The 15,313-nt window shown below is 44.7% G+C and overlaps 1 protein-coding gene across 1 annotated transcript in view; it reads left to right on the top strand.

Moving 5' to 3' along the window:
* The first annotated feature begins 327 nt into the window (after positions 1–327).
* gpr179 (G protein-coupled receptor 179) overlaps positions 328–15,313 on the top strand; it is a 35,617-nt gene continuing 20,631 nt past the window's right edge. The window contains exons 1-2 of the mRNA XM_063475740.1: positions 328–1,837; positions 2,834–2,942. Of these exons, the coding sequence (XP_063331810.1) occupies positions 921–1,837; positions 2,834–2,942 (1,026 nt within the window). The 5' untranslated portion in view covers positions 328–920. The remainder of the gene's footprint in view (positions 1,838–2,833; positions 2,943–15,313) is intronic.

Below are 15,313 nucleotides of genomic sequence, written 5' to 3'. Positions count from 1 at the left end.
AGCCAGTAGAGATATTTTTGATGGATGTCCAAATGCAGCAGAGCTTAACCCTCATCTCTGACTGAATGCATCATCCTCTGCTTTGTGAACACGCACACACACACACACACACACACACACACACACACACACACACACACACACACACACACACACAACAGATGTACCACTCTCATCACCTTTAAACACTGGTGAGGGTTTGTCAAAACGGAGGGGGGAGTTCGGGGCTGAATGAAAGGAAGGGGAGGACGGAGGGCGGGAGGCAAGGAGAGAGGGAACGACGGTAGAGAGGGGTGGGACGAGCATCACGAGCTTCCACCCGACGGGCTGGAAGCTCTGTGGAGCAACAGATAGCAGAGCGGGAGGCAAAAGAAGAAGGGAGAAGTCTGCTCTCTCTCTTAACCCCTCCATCTCTACAACATCTCTCCTCCTCCTCCCATCTGACGCAGGGAGCCCCAAGTTTGAGGTTTTTCCTCTCTCTTCCTTGCTGCGCACACTGCGTTTTCTTTGCAAAGCACGAGAAACGAAGACTGAGCGCGACGGCATGCTAGAGACACCTTACGGGAAACAGAAATGCGGGGATTGCTCCCCTCGTCAGTTTTATCCTTGCACCACCACCGAGGACTCGCAGGTTCAACTACATCTTCGTGTTGACACGAGCTCAGGCGTGCATGGTTCCGTGCGGCGCACAGATGGAGCTGTGCGCTCCGAGTGTGAGTGAGAGCTCAGCAGAGCGTGTGGCAGCGTTGTTACCGGATACCTGCTGCTGCAGTGCCTCCCAAATGTGAAGATGAAAAGTTCAAAACAACATGTGACGGGTTATCACTTCAAAGGAAATCCAAAAGGGGCAAAGCGTGCTTTAGCTGAGTGACCCCTTCAGTTATTTCCCCCCTTTTTTTCTTCATCAGCGTGCGTCCAGGATGGATCCCGTCTGGCTTCTCCTCCTGCTGCCATCCGTCCTCAGAGCGCAGGTGGCTTCAGATTTCCCATCAGGCGTCACAGTGGAGACGGCCAACAGCACTGACTCATTGACAAACAATACAAGAACTTCAGAAAACTCCACCAGCCCCTCCACTTCCTCCACTGCTGCAGAGCCTTCGGGGTTTTCCCCTTCAGAAGCTCCCACAGAAATAGAGGATGACTGGTCACCGGCAGAGGCATTTCTGTACACCGGAGACCCCTCGACTCTGGTAGTGGGCCGTTGTTCACGGGCGTATAGCACCCGTGGGCAGATGGGACCCCTGCCCCTCAGCTTCACCGCCCCCCTCAGGCCAGCTATGGATGCACTAGCCAACACTGCCAACTTTCTTAACATGATCTTCCAAGCTAGTGACCTGCATGAGAGCACGGTGCAAGAGGATATGGAGTGGTACCATGCCCTGGTCCGTGCCCTTCTAGAGGCTGATGTGCTCATCCGGCGGGCCCTGTTTACGTTTGATGCTGACCCAACTGCCCAGGTGCCGCAGCTAGTGCTCCATGCAACTCGCACCCCAATGGCTAAGGTGCAGACAATCATCCTCCAGGACTTATCCAAGGCATGGGAGAGCCTGCACCCACCTGCCCCTGCCCCTGATGACAGCTGGTTCAGAAAACTGAAATTCCCAGAGTCCAGCCAGCCAATTACAGCCCTGTCCAAACGAGTGCTCCTCAATGACCTCAACACCTTGGACACACCTAAGTGGGGGCAGGGTGACAGCTATGTGACCAATCGCAGTGGGGTACGCTGGGATAGTGCTCCTTTTCTGGACTGTATGGATGAACGCTTTGTGCCTGGCTGGATGCTCACACTCTCCACCTCCTTCTTTGGTCTCAAGCCTGACCTGACACCAGAATTCAGGTTAGGGCCTGCACACACACAAACAAGCAAACACGCACAAAGCAAGCAATAACAGTCACATAAATACAGGCACACACATAGAAGTGACACCTCTGATGATGTCAGTAATTATAGAAATTTGGTTGGTTCACTTTAAAATGTTTGGTTTGGGAATGTTCATTCAGTTTCCTAGTAACCGTCTTAGTAACTGATGTGAATCCATTGATCGGTGTGATGAGCTGTCAATCAGTGGTGCCAATGACATCTTCCAGTCATAAAATGCTATTATACGTTTTGTATTATGAACAGAGAAATTTGCATCCACATTGGGAGCACTTTTTTCAGTCCTTTGAATACTCTTAGTAATGTGAGGGTATTAAAGAAAAACATTTAAGTCATAATTTTTAATGCAAAATCATGCCTAATAAGACCATTAACAATCTTGTTGCATTTAAACACCTGTTGTATCGATTGGTCACTGTGAGCAGAGTAGTTTAAACAAAAATCCAAGTCCATTTTACCCGCTGAAAATGACAGTGGGATATAAACACATGGGGAGTAAAAAAGAGGGGAATGCAAGAGTGGTACATCATGGGAAGTCCCCCAGCAGCCTTAGGCTATTGCAGCATAATTAAGGCATGGCTCAGGGTTACCTGATCCAGCCATAACTGTAAACTTTACTAAAAAAACAAGTAACTTTAAAGTCTAATATTCAAAGTGGAGAAAGTGTCTGTCTCCTGAGAGAAACTGGAAGCTGGTTCCACAGCTTTGCCATGTTATCTTCTCTGTCTTAAATTCTACTTTTAGAAAGTCTAGGAACCACAAGTAAGCCTGCGGTCTGAGAGGGAAGTGCTCCATTGAAATAATATGGCACGGTGAGGTCTTTGGGATATGAAGATGTATGCGGAAAAAGAAGAGACTTATTCTAAGTCTGACCTCATGTGGAGCCACTGTTGTTTCTTTGTTTTGTCACACATCTGTGACCCACTCCCCGACTGTCTGTGTGTTCGGCTTTAGAGGTGTGATCCGTGTGGATGTCAACATTCAGGACATTGACTTGGACCAGTGTGCAACAGGGGAAGGCTGGTTTGCTGATACTCACCAGTGCAACCGCACCACCATGGAGGTAAACATAGTGTAGACCAGGGACTGAAACTACCTTTGAGATAGGGACAGAAAGTCAAGATTTTGTGTTTTTGTTGCTTTTAGTACACACAACCAAATTGCCATGAAAAATGGCACCAGTATTAAAGATTTTGTTGTGACGATCCCTGAGATTTCATCTGGCACCATTAGCATCTATCTCAATATACATGACCTGACTGACAGATAACTGAGCAAAACTGGATGAAACTCCATGGCTTTGGTGATGTCATTCCTTTTTCATTTTTTTGGTCAAGGTTAAATTTCAAGGACATTAATATGGGAACATTAGGAACATTGGATAGACTGAATTGTTTTCGATAGAACTGTAATTGCTGTACATACTTTTTAAAACCACGGTACCTGCAAACCTACAGTACATTATGACTTAAAAGGAACTGCTAGCATGCTAGCCAATAAATATATATGGTGACAATGTTAAACTTTCTCAAACATCTTTAAGTCAGCATGTGAGTATTTTTATTAGGAACATTTTAGCACATTGCCTATTATACTACCTATTGTAAGCAATATTATTCCAGTATGATCTTAACATCTGGACCACAAGGCAAGAACAAGTGTTGTTTATTCTTCATGAATCTAAAAGTGTCTGCCACTTCTACTGCCATAGTAGGGTAGTCAGTGTTTCATCATTAATCATACTCTTACACAAAATATAAATTTTAAATCTCACATGGGATCAGACATTTTTTTTTCTGGAGTTTTGAGATTATACGTATATTCATTGGTTTAAACATCCTTTCGCGTGCTAAGTGTCTCCTTTCTCTTTTGAGGATGAAGCCTGAAATATTTACTAGATCATTCAAAGTAAGGAGAAAGAAAGGACTGTGAGAGGGGGAACTAGATAATAATACATTGTACATACTGTACAGTTCCTGCACTACACCAGAATAGTGTAACAGGGCATTAGAAGAAGCCTCTCAGCCTTTATACTACCTCATGTGGTTGAATTTTGAAAAAAGATATCAAGATCACGTGTGCATTCACTGCTTGATTTCTTATTAGAGATTTCTTTTTAATGTGAGACAAACAGCTTGGTGTTTGAAAGGGAAAATTTAGAAATTGAAAGAGGGGAAGATATGTCCTGACATAGCCTGGTGTTGATCTCCGAATCACCTCCCACATCTCACATTTGTTCAGTGATTTGGTTACAGCAGAGCTTTTATTTCGCTTCCCGACAGCTGTTTCTGCATGTTTGAGTAACAATTACTCAAAAAATTACTTGAAATGATAAAGACTGATAAGAACAATTTTTCTGAGGTTGTATTGTAAAATAAAGAAATAAATAAAATACATTTTATTTATTCTTATTTCCTGTGTTGTATGCTTTTAAACATGACTAAAGTTTAGAAGACTGAGGTTGGCATATGTAAAAGTAATCTCTGTGAGTCAAAAGCTCTGACTTCAGACAGCTGTTGGAGAGTTTTGTCTAATTTTGGGAGCGAAAGCAAAACTAACAGACATAAAATAATTTCCTAAAGAGTTATTATTAGCTGAAAACCTGGCATGTCTTGGTGTGACTTGGTGTGCAGTGTTTCCTTTGAGGAAACTGAACAAGTGGAGGAAACAAAAGTGGCAACTATCTACAGCAGATAAACCGTATCTGAAAGTCGTGTCCTAGGAAAAAATCCAACAAAGACCTGACACAGGATCTCAGGACACAGGGCTGAGAAAAGGTCTAACAGTATGAGTCTACTGCCATCTGTAAAACACAGCGGAGGCTCTATCATGGTTTGGGTGTGTATTTCAGCCAATGGTGTTCTTGTCAAAACTGTTGTGTCTGTGTGTGTGTCATGACATGGCTGGTTACCTGCCTTCTGGCTCCCACACACCTGGCGTCAATCACACACCTGCTCCTGATGACCTTGTTTGGTTGCTTCATAAAGATGCAACAGAGACTCAGTCTTCACTGGATCATGGCTAGAGAAACAGTGCAGCATGTCTCCTAGCCTTGCTGTTGCGGTTGCCTGCCTGCGAAATAGATTCTTACCTTCCTGTTTTTGTGCCCAGGATTACCTTTCAAGATGTGAAGTAGTGAGCTGGTTCTTGTGTGGATTTGGGAGAAGATTGGATAGTGTTAGGACTTTGAGGAAACCTTTGAGGAGACTGGACTGTTACTACTGTTCACTACCTTTCTGTTGTTTAAGAGTCACTGTAAAGAAATGAGCTGACGTTCACTTGGAGCCCTGCGTTTGAATCCTTCTTCTACTTACGTCTCCTTGACAGAACAATCCAACCTAGATGAAGCAGCCAGATTCAGCTTGGTCGGGCCCAGCTGTATCCACAGACGCGAAGAAAACGTTTTGTGGCTGGTGTCTGTCTGTATTGCGGTAACAAAAGCGCCTTTGCAGCAACTTTTCTGGTGCGGCCGAAAGGCCGTGTCTGGCACAGTGTAGATTCTGACATCTTTCTGATAACTCCTTCCTACTCCGGCTCATGGTTCTGGGTAAAATCACCATCAATTCCCAAATTTAGTCACTCAAAGCTTTTATTAATTACAGAGTGGGATAAAATTTAGACCTCCTACCCGGAGCACCTTTGCCCACCAGCCACTTATATAGTCTGTCCAAACCCCAGCAAGAAGCCATAGAGAAATGTACCACAGAGTCTTGCTGCTGGTATTATCCTTCCATCATCATCTCCCCTTAGTGCTGGGTTTTTCTTCATCAAGAAAAAGGATGAAACACTTCGCCTCTGAATAGATTTCCACAGCATGAACAAAATTACAGAAAAAAAAAACCTTACCACTCCTCACCTCAGCATTTGGACTCTTTCAAGGCGACACTATCATCACAAAACTGTAGCCTTCCAACCCTTTTCATCTGGTGAGAATGAGAAAAAGACATGAGTGGAAAATAGTGTTTAGTATGCATCCTGGCCACTTTGAGTATCTGGTTTGACAAATGCTCCAGCTGTGTTTCAGGTCCTGGTTAATAATGTCCTAAGGCACTTCATTAATCATTTTGTGTTTGTGTACCTTGATGATATACTGATTTTCCCAAAGCCCCTGCAGGAGCATGAGAAACATGTCTGTCTGGTCATCCAATGCGTCTGTGTAAAGGGAGAAAAATGTGTCTCATGCTGACTGTGTCTTTCTTGGGCTTCACTGTTGGGAGAGGGCAAATGAAGGCTGACCTGGTGAATGTTAAGGCCGTGGTAGACTGATCAAGGCTAACTACTCTCACTTCTCCGAGGCACATGTTTCAGTGTAGTTCTGCAGCCCAAGCCACATTCGACAAGCTGAAGCAGCTCTTCACCCACAGCAGCTGTTCTTGTACAACCCGATCTGAGTGAACAGTTCATTGTGGAGGTGGGCATCTCAGATTCTGGAGTTGTTCTCTCGCAGCAAGATTTGGGTAAGATGCATCCATGTGCCTTTTTCTCTCGTTGTGTCTTCAATGTTAGTCACCGGGAGCTGCTGGCCATAAAGTTGGCATTGGAGAAGTTTTCCTATCTGCAAACCGCAAAATAAATAAATTCCCGTCAAGCGAGGTGGAGTCATGAACTGAAATTCGCACGGAGGCAGGACCCAGAAGCAGACTCAATACACTGGTTGCGAACTATATCCAATACTTTATTTCCAGAGGGGGTCGGGCAAAAACACGAGGAAACACAGGGGTAATGCAGGAGCCGGAGGAAGTGGGAACAGCTTATGGGAGAGGCTGTTCTAAGACACCGCAATTGGACCCACGGTAGTACACAGGGCCAGGGAAATGGGAAATGGCAACGAAGGAAGTGAGCCTTGAATCCAGAACAGGATGGTAAGGAGACTAAACAACATGAGTAGCCGGTTGCGCTGGCTTAAATAGTCCCTTGTGGTTAACAGTGAAATAAGGCTCAGGTGTGAGGCAGGCAGCTCCGCCCAAGAGAGTAGCCAGTGAACCATCCTGATGACAACTCCCCACAGCTGCTCCCACGGACCATGATAGGTGGGCTTTGGCAGAGGATTGGATTCTGTGTGGATTTTGAGGAAACCCTCAAGAGCTTCTACTGTTCCTACTATTTTGACCTTTCTGAACTGGTATTTAAGAGTCATTGTAAATAAATGCACTGGCGTTCACTTGGGGTCCGGCGTTTGAGTCACTTCTACTTACATCTCCTTGACATCTAATGTACAAATATGGAATAAAGGCTGCCATACCACCTTCCTTCCATTAACATTTGCATGTTAATGTAACTCGTACCAATTTCCCATTTTCCTTGCAAAATATATAGAAATGAGGGATATCTCAAGACATATACACACTATTGTGTATCTTCTCCAATATACAGTAGGATCTAGTGTTGCAGTTCCACATAATAATGTCTGTGAAGGTTCTCAGTCATCCAGGTCATCGTAGTCAAAGGAGTTTGCAAAGAAAAGCGTCTGGACTTCTTTAAGTTGCTTGAAGACGTTTCACCTCTCATCCGAGAAGCTTCTTCAGTTCTAAGGTCAAATGGCCGAGAGTCCCAGATTTAAACCCAGTGGGAGTTTCCCCCCAAAGAGGGACAAAGGACCCCCTGGTGATCCTCTAATCACATGAGCCAAGGTGTGAAAGCGGGTGTGGGACCTAATCAGCCAGGGTTTCGGGTGTGCTCATTGTGAAACCTGGCCCCACCTTGTCATGTGAATTCCTGAGGTCAGATGGCCCAGGATGTGAGTGGGCGTTAAGGCGTCTGGGGAGGGAACTCAAAACTGGATTATAGATGGCAGACAGTTGGTGTCGTAAACCACCGCCTCTGTTCAAAGATGGTCGCTCACAGTGGACATAGATGGCCTCTTTCACTCCTCTTTCAAACCATCTGTCCTCTCTGTCCAAAATGTGAACGTTGGCATCCTCAAAAGAGTGACCTTTGTCCTTAAGATGCAGATGGACTGCTGAGTCTTGTCCTGTGGAGGTGGCTCTTCTATGTTGTGCCATGCGCTTGTGAAGTGGCTGTTTGGTCTCTCCAATGTAGAGGTCTGGGCATTCCTCACTGCACTGTACAGCATACACCACGTTGTTAAGTCTGTGTTTTGGAGTTTTGTCTTTCGGGTGAACCAGTTTCTGTCTGAGTGTGTTGCTGGGTCTGAAGTACACTGGGATGTCGTGCTTGGAGAAAACTCTCCTGAGTTTCTCTGATACACCGGCTACATAAGGGATGACAACGTTGTTGCGTCTGTCTTTCTTATCCTCCCTCGCTGGTGTCTGATCTTCTTTTCTGTGCCTCTTTGTTGACTTTAAGAACGCCCAGTTAGGATAACCGCATGTTTTGAGTGCTTCCTTTACGTGTGTGTGTTCCTTCTTTTTCCCTTCAGGCTTAGAGGGAACATGTTCTGCCCGGTGGTGTAGGGTCCTGATTACTCCAAGTTTGTGTTCCAGAGGGTGATGGGAGTCAAAGAGGAGGTACTGGTCCGTGTGTGTGGGCTTCCGGTAAACTTCGATGTTGAGGTTGCCATTCTCTTCAATGTGCACGGAGCAGTCCAGGAAAGGCAAACAGTTGTCCTTTGTGTCTTCCCTGGTGAACTTGATGTTCTTATCCACGGCGTTAATGTGCGCAGTGAAGGATTCCACTTCTCGTGTCTTGATTTTGACCCAGGTGTCATCTACATATCTGTACCAGTGGCTGGGTACTCTTCCTTTGAAAGAGCCAAGAGCCTTCCTTTCTACTTCCTCCATGTAAAGGTTGGCTACAATAGGTGATACGGGGGAGCCCATGGCACAGCCATGTTTTTGTCTGTAGAAACCTTCGTTGTATTTGAAATATGTAGTGGTGAGGCAGAGGTCTAACAGTGTGCAGATCTGATCGGGTGTGAAGTTGGTCCTGTCCTCCAAGGAGCTGTCTTCTTGTAGTCGTTTTCTGACAGTCTCCACTGCCTCCGTGGTGGGTATGCAAGTGAAGAGAGAGACTACATCAAAGGACACCATGGTTTCATCTGGATCCAGGGTAAGTTTCTGGACCTTGTCGGTGAAGTCGGTGGAGTTCTTAATGTGGTGTGGGGTGTTCCCCACGAGAGGTGCAAGGATGATAGCCAGGTGTTTAGCAATGTTATAAGTGGCTGAGTTTATGCTACTGACTATGGGTCTGAGTGGGACTCCTTCCTTGTGGATTTTAGGAAGTCCATAAATGCAGGGTATGGCATCCCCTGGATAAAGGCGGTGATATGTAATGTGGTCAATGATTTTGTCCTTTTCGAGGTCTTGAAGGCAAGCTATAACCTTCTTTTTGTAGCTGCTTGTGGGGTCTCGCTTTAAAGCTTCGTAGGTATTGTTGTCACTGAGGAGAGTAGTGATCTTTGTGTGGTAATCTGTTGTGTTTAGGACCACGGTGCACCTTCCCTTATCCGCTGGTAATATAGTGATGTTGTGGTCTTTGCTCAGGGAAGCGACGGCCTTCTTTTCTTGTAATGTGAGGTTAGACGGAGGGACTTTCGCACTGGAGAGGGTGGCTGAGACTTTCATCCTGATTTGCTCTGCTTCTGTCTGTGATAATTTATTAATCCGTATGGCGGTTTCTGTGGCTGTGATGAGGTCCACTATGGGCAACTGTTGCGGAGAAATGGCAAAATTGAGTCCTTTGGCTAAAACCCTCTTTTCAGGTTCAGTGAGATTCCGGTCTGAAAAGTTCTTCACCCATTTCTCCCGACTGTCTTCAGTCGGGCCACCCTCTCCAGTGCGAAAGTCCCTCCGTCTAACCTCACATTACAAGAAAAGAAGGCCGTCGCTTCCCTGAGCAAAGACCACAACATCACTATATTACCAGCGGATAAGGGAAGGTGCACCGTGGTCCTAAACACAACAGATTACCACACAAAGATCACTACTCTCCTCAGTGACAACAATACCTACGAAGCTTTAAAGCGAGACCCCACAAGCAGCTACAAAAAGAAGGTTATAGCTTGCCTTCAAGACCTCGAAAAGGACAAAATCATTGACCGCATTACATATCACCGCCTTTATCCAGGGGATGCCATACCCTGCATTTATGGACTTCCTAAAATCCACAAGGAAGGGGTCCCACTCAGACCCATAGTCAGTAGCATAAACTCAGCCACTTATAACATTGCTAAACACCTGGCTACCATCCTTGCACCTCTCGTGGGGAACACCCCACACCACATTAAGAACTCCACCGACTTCACCGACAAGGTCCAGAAACTTACCCTGGATCCAGATGAAACCATGGTGTCCTTTGATGTAGTCTCTCTCTTCACTTGCATACCCACCACGGAGGCAGTGGAGACTGTCAGAAAACGACTACAAGAAGACAGCTCCTTGGAGGACAGGACCAACTTCACACCCGATCAGATCTGCACACTGTTAGACCTCTGCCTCACCACTACATATTTCAAATACAACGAAGGTTTCTACAGACAAAAACATGGCTGTGCCATGGGCTCCCCCGTATCACCTATTGTAGCCAACCTTTACATGGAGGAAGTAGAAAGGAAGGCTCTTGGCTCTTTCAAAGGAAGAGTACCCAGCCACTGGTACAGATATGTAGATGACACCTGGGTCAAAATCAAGACACGAGAAGTGGAATCCTTCACTGCGCACATTAACGCCGTGGATAAGAACATCAAGTTCACCAGGGAAGACACAAAGGACAACTGTTTGCCTTTCCTGGACTGCTCCGTGCACATTGAAGAGAATGGCAACCTCAACATCGAAGTTTACCGGAAGCCCACACACACGGACCAGTACCTCCTCTTTGACTCCCATCACCCTCTGGAACACAAACTTGGAGTAATCAGGACCCTACACCACCGGGCAGAACATGTTCCCTCTAAGCCTGAAGGGAAAAAGAAGGAACACACACACGTAAAGGAAGCACTCAAAACATGCGGTTATCCTAATTGGGCGTTCTTAAAGTCAACAAAGAGGCACAGAAAAGAAGATCAGACACCAGCGAGGGAGGATAAGAAAGACAGACGCAACAACGTTGTCATCCCTTATGTAGCCGGTGTATCAGAGAAACTCAGGAGAGTTTTCTCCAAGCACGACATCCCAGTGTACTTCAGACCCAGCAACACACTCAGACAGAAACTGGTTCACCCGAAAGACAAAACTCCAAAACACAGACTTAACAACGTGGTGTATGCTGTACAGTGCAGTGAGGAATGCCCAGACCTCTACATTGGAGAGACCAAACAGCCACTTACTTCACAAGCGCATGGCACAACATAGAAGAGCCACCTCCACAGGACAAGACTCAGCAGTCCATCTGCATCTTAAGGATAAAGGTCACTCTTTTGAGGATGCCAACGTTCACATTTTGGACAGAGAGGACAGATGGTTTGAAAGAGGAGTGAAAGAGGCCATCTATGTCCACTGTGAGCGACCATCTTTGAACAGAGGCGGTGGTTTACGACACCAACTGTCTGCCATCTATAATCCAGTTTTGAGTTCCCTCCCCAGACGCCTTAATGCCCACTCACATCCTGGGCCATCTGACCTCAGGAATTCACATGACAAGGTGGGGCCAGGTTTCACAATGAGCACACCCGAAACCCTGGCTGATTAGGTCCCACACCCGCTTTCACACCTTGGCTCATGTGATTAGAGGATCACCAGGGGGTCCTTTGTCTCTTTCCTCTTTGGGGGGATACTCCCACTGGGTTTAAATCTGGGACTCTCGGCCATTTGACCTTAGAACTGAAGAAGCTTCTCGGATGAGAGGTGAAACGTCTTCAAGCAACTTAAAGAAGTCCAGACGCTTTTCTTTGCAAACTCCTTTGACTTCACATAATAATGTTGTGATCTTAAGCTCTCAGCTCTTATTCCAGTATCGATGATTGTTCCAGTGCATGTTCAATAACAAAGACATCTAAAGGTGAGTTGGGGTACATCTTACATAAACAGAACAATGAAACAAAGATGTTCTGATAAAGAATGCCCCACTTCTCATTACTGAATTTAAGGTCTAGGTGTTTTTGCCATGTAGTTTTAAGTGGGACCAAAGACAAAATATAATGGGCTAACAGACAACTACAGATTAGAGAGATCTGTAGTTGTCTGTTAGTTGTATCCTTGAAATATCTTGAAGTCAATACAACTACGATGGAATAGAAACATTTTGAAACTGGAGCGCAGACTATGATCTTAGATGCAGTGATCATTTTTATCTGCTGAGCAGCTTTTCATCAGCAGATAGGGCTTCTCTGCTGTCTTCTTAGATGTTGACGTTTTTCTGCTGAGGTTATTTTTCTAGTTACTGTTTCTAATGTAAAGAACACACTCTGAGCCCCGACCTAAAGCTAATATGGAAAACATGTCTGTTTATATTCTTTTTAGTTACATCTTGCATGCACACTCTAAAACGTTTGTGATCTCCAAAAGGTTTAAGCCCTGAGTGGTGGTGCTCGTTACTTCATTTTGGCCTCTTAAACTGTTCTACCTGCTGCACCCCGCCCGTCCAACGTTGGTTTCTCTTTTCCCTGCCAGGCTGTCTCTGCAGACCCATCCTCTACCTCTCATCTCAGCCATCTATTTAAAGATGACTGTTCAGGGTGGCAGGCTGCAGGATGATCTGATGGATTATTGAAATAATCCAGCCCGCTGACATACTTCCCTTTTATGCACTACACTCACAGAGGTCTGAAACACAAGAGCAGAGCACTCTAAAAAAAAATCCCCAAATCCACATGGCACCCTTTGTCTCGTCCTGCATTGCCTGGCTTGTACTGGGTCATCCATTTCTTCTGTCCTGGTTGTCCAATATCTGCTCTGTTATTGGCTTGTAATCTATCACCATATCAAACCTCATAATAAATAATGGTCAGTTGGAGTGGGAAGCCCTCTCCTCCAAACACGGCTTACAGTGGACAGAGGTTGTCTGTGTTGACACTTCTTTTATGGAACCATTGAGCGAGCTGTCCTCATCTTTCTGTCTCTCCTTTTTCATTCATTACTATCTGTGGTGCTTTTAATGTGTGTGATCCAGTACAATGGTGTCATTTTGCTCTTTGAGAGATTCCCTGAAAATGTGCAGTCATTCCTTTTTAAAATTCTAGCCCGTTTCTTCTCTCTCATCTCTTTTTTTTGGGGGGGTGGGGGGATTGCTTTTCCACATGGTTCACCTACACAGGCTCTCATGAATTAGTTGTAGGTGAAAATTTGACTTTAAATAAAACATTTGCAATACCAGTATGATGTTTTTAAATTGATTTGTGCATAGAGTTATCATTAAAACACAACTTATTGTTTACTGTGTATAATTTGACTTGGGCTGTGTATATGCACTTATGTAAGGTTTTACTGGAGAGAGGACCTAAGTATAGGATTGAAAGGTTAAACAACAAAAGTTGACCGTTTGTCATTTATACTTGATTTGCTCTTATGCTAGAATAACCCTCCTTTTATCAGCCATTAAGTACCACACTAAAACACAGATGATGCTAACTATTCACACAAACATTGAATTTTGCTACAACAAATACAGTTATTGAAGCAAACTTGTGATATAAACTTTAAGAACAGCAGAGGACTTTTTAGGACAGTTCAGCAGTTAATCAGAGCCACTGTATGCAGTAATACTTTATATTATGTTAGGTCAAATGTCAGGCTGTTACTATAAACACTGATGAAAACCTGAGGCTCTGAGGAAGCCAAGAGGCTGTAAAGCTTTAGAAGTGGCTGGTAAGTTTCAGCTTAAACATTACAGAGTGAATCTACTGATTTACTACAAATATCTGCTTGAGATGTACTGTGTATAATCCACATCACATTAATGTTCAACCTGTGCCATTAGCATCTGATAAGGGAGCTGTGAGTTTATATATACAGTACGTGTGTGTGTGTGTGTGTGTGTGCGTGCGTGTGTGTGTGTGTGTGTGTGTGTGTGTGTGTGTGTCTGTGTGTGTGTCTGTGTGTGACTATTTGCTGTTGAACAGGATTTCTCTAGAAAAGGATAATGCTCTCAGTTGAGGCATTATGTATCCATTTAGCTTTTAACTTAGATTAACACGCGGCATCCGTGTGTGTGTGTGTGTGTGTGTGTGTGTGTGTGTGTGTGTGTGTGTGTGTGTGTGTGTGTGTGTGTGTGTGTGTGTGTGTGTGTGTGTGTGTGCATTTGCTTCTCTGTCCCAGCTGAAGCTAAATTGAAGCTAGCATCAGAGGGAAATAGAGTGAGAGAGAGTAATGTGACCCTGTTTTTAATGTGCTGCTGTTTCATATCCTCACAGGTCAACATGATTTTAACCTGGGACACACAGTCTAGTCTAGCTTTGTTTTTTGGCTCCCAGCTTTTTGTTTTTACCATCTAAACATGATCTACTTTCATGTTTATGTCCCGAGATTATTAGATGCATGTTAATGCCACCGCCTTGTCTGTTTTTTCTTTATAAAACATGTATTATGGCTCAGCAATACTATATAAAATCTGTGCCACAATTCATTGTCAGAGTGAAAATTAAATCAAATTTCACTAGCTGGGACCACATCCTCGGAAACGATGAGCAAAGAGGGATGAGGAACTGGTGCTGCGGTTTGGGGAAGGCCTGACGGCTCCCAAGATGGCTCGCAGATCCCCATGTACTAACGAGAAGGGAATGAAGGAAGGGAGGAGGAGAGAAGAGGAGAAGAGAGGGAAAGGGGGGGTGCGGGGGGGGGGGGAGTGGGGCATGGAAATAAGAACAGCAGGTATTGGAGAAGGGGGCACTTATAGTCTGAGGTCGGAAGGGGCGTGAAGGAGGAGTGGTCCCGCTCTGGAATTTAAGATGATATCTCCACTAAAAGTAAAAAATCATAGCCTGGGGACCAAAAGAAACATTTATTTTCTTTATGTTTTTTATGTGTTTACTTTGTTATGTCTTCAATTCAGACAGAGATGCTTTCCACATAAACCAGTTAAAGTGTAAGAAGAAAATGCAGTGTTACGGTCTGCTGTGTCTGAAAGTTTTTCACTAATGTTCTGTTTCTTGGAAACGCACTACGCAGTTTCAGTGGTCATGCTGGAGTTACTAATTTGAAACATACTGGTAGTGATTTCTAGGAACTTTCATACTTTTGATGCAAAAGTGTGTCATAGTGGGTTAAAATTTGTGTATTAATAAGGTAAACTTTATGGTACCCTGATGGCATATCGTATATTACGGAGTTATAATTCTAACTGATTTGACACCAAATTTACAAAAGCATCTTAGGTACTCATCTAAATATCTATGAGGTGATATCTACATGTCAGACTATACTTCAGCCAAACTCTGCACCACATCACCCTTCCCCTCTGCACTAAGCACATACTAACATCTGATAAACGTTTGCTGTTACCCTGCACTTCTCAAGTGGGCACCTGTGTGGACTTTTATTACAAGGTGTTTATGTAAGCCACTGCTTCCATGATGGGGACATGACCCTTAAGCTTGAAAAAATG

The sequence above is a fragment of the Pelmatolapia mariae genome, linkage group LG6, assembly GCF_036321145.2.
Source record: "Pelmatolapia mariae isolate MD_Pm_ZW linkage group LG6, Pm_UMD_F_2, whole genome shotgun sequence".
Classification (NCBI taxonomy): domain Eukaryota; kingdom Metazoa; phylum Chordata; class Actinopteri; order Cichliformes; family Cichlidae; genus Pelmatolapia; species Pelmatolapia mariae.
The sequence above is the reverse complement of the archived record's forward strand: the minus strand, read 5'-3'. Positions and strand labels throughout refer to the sequence as shown.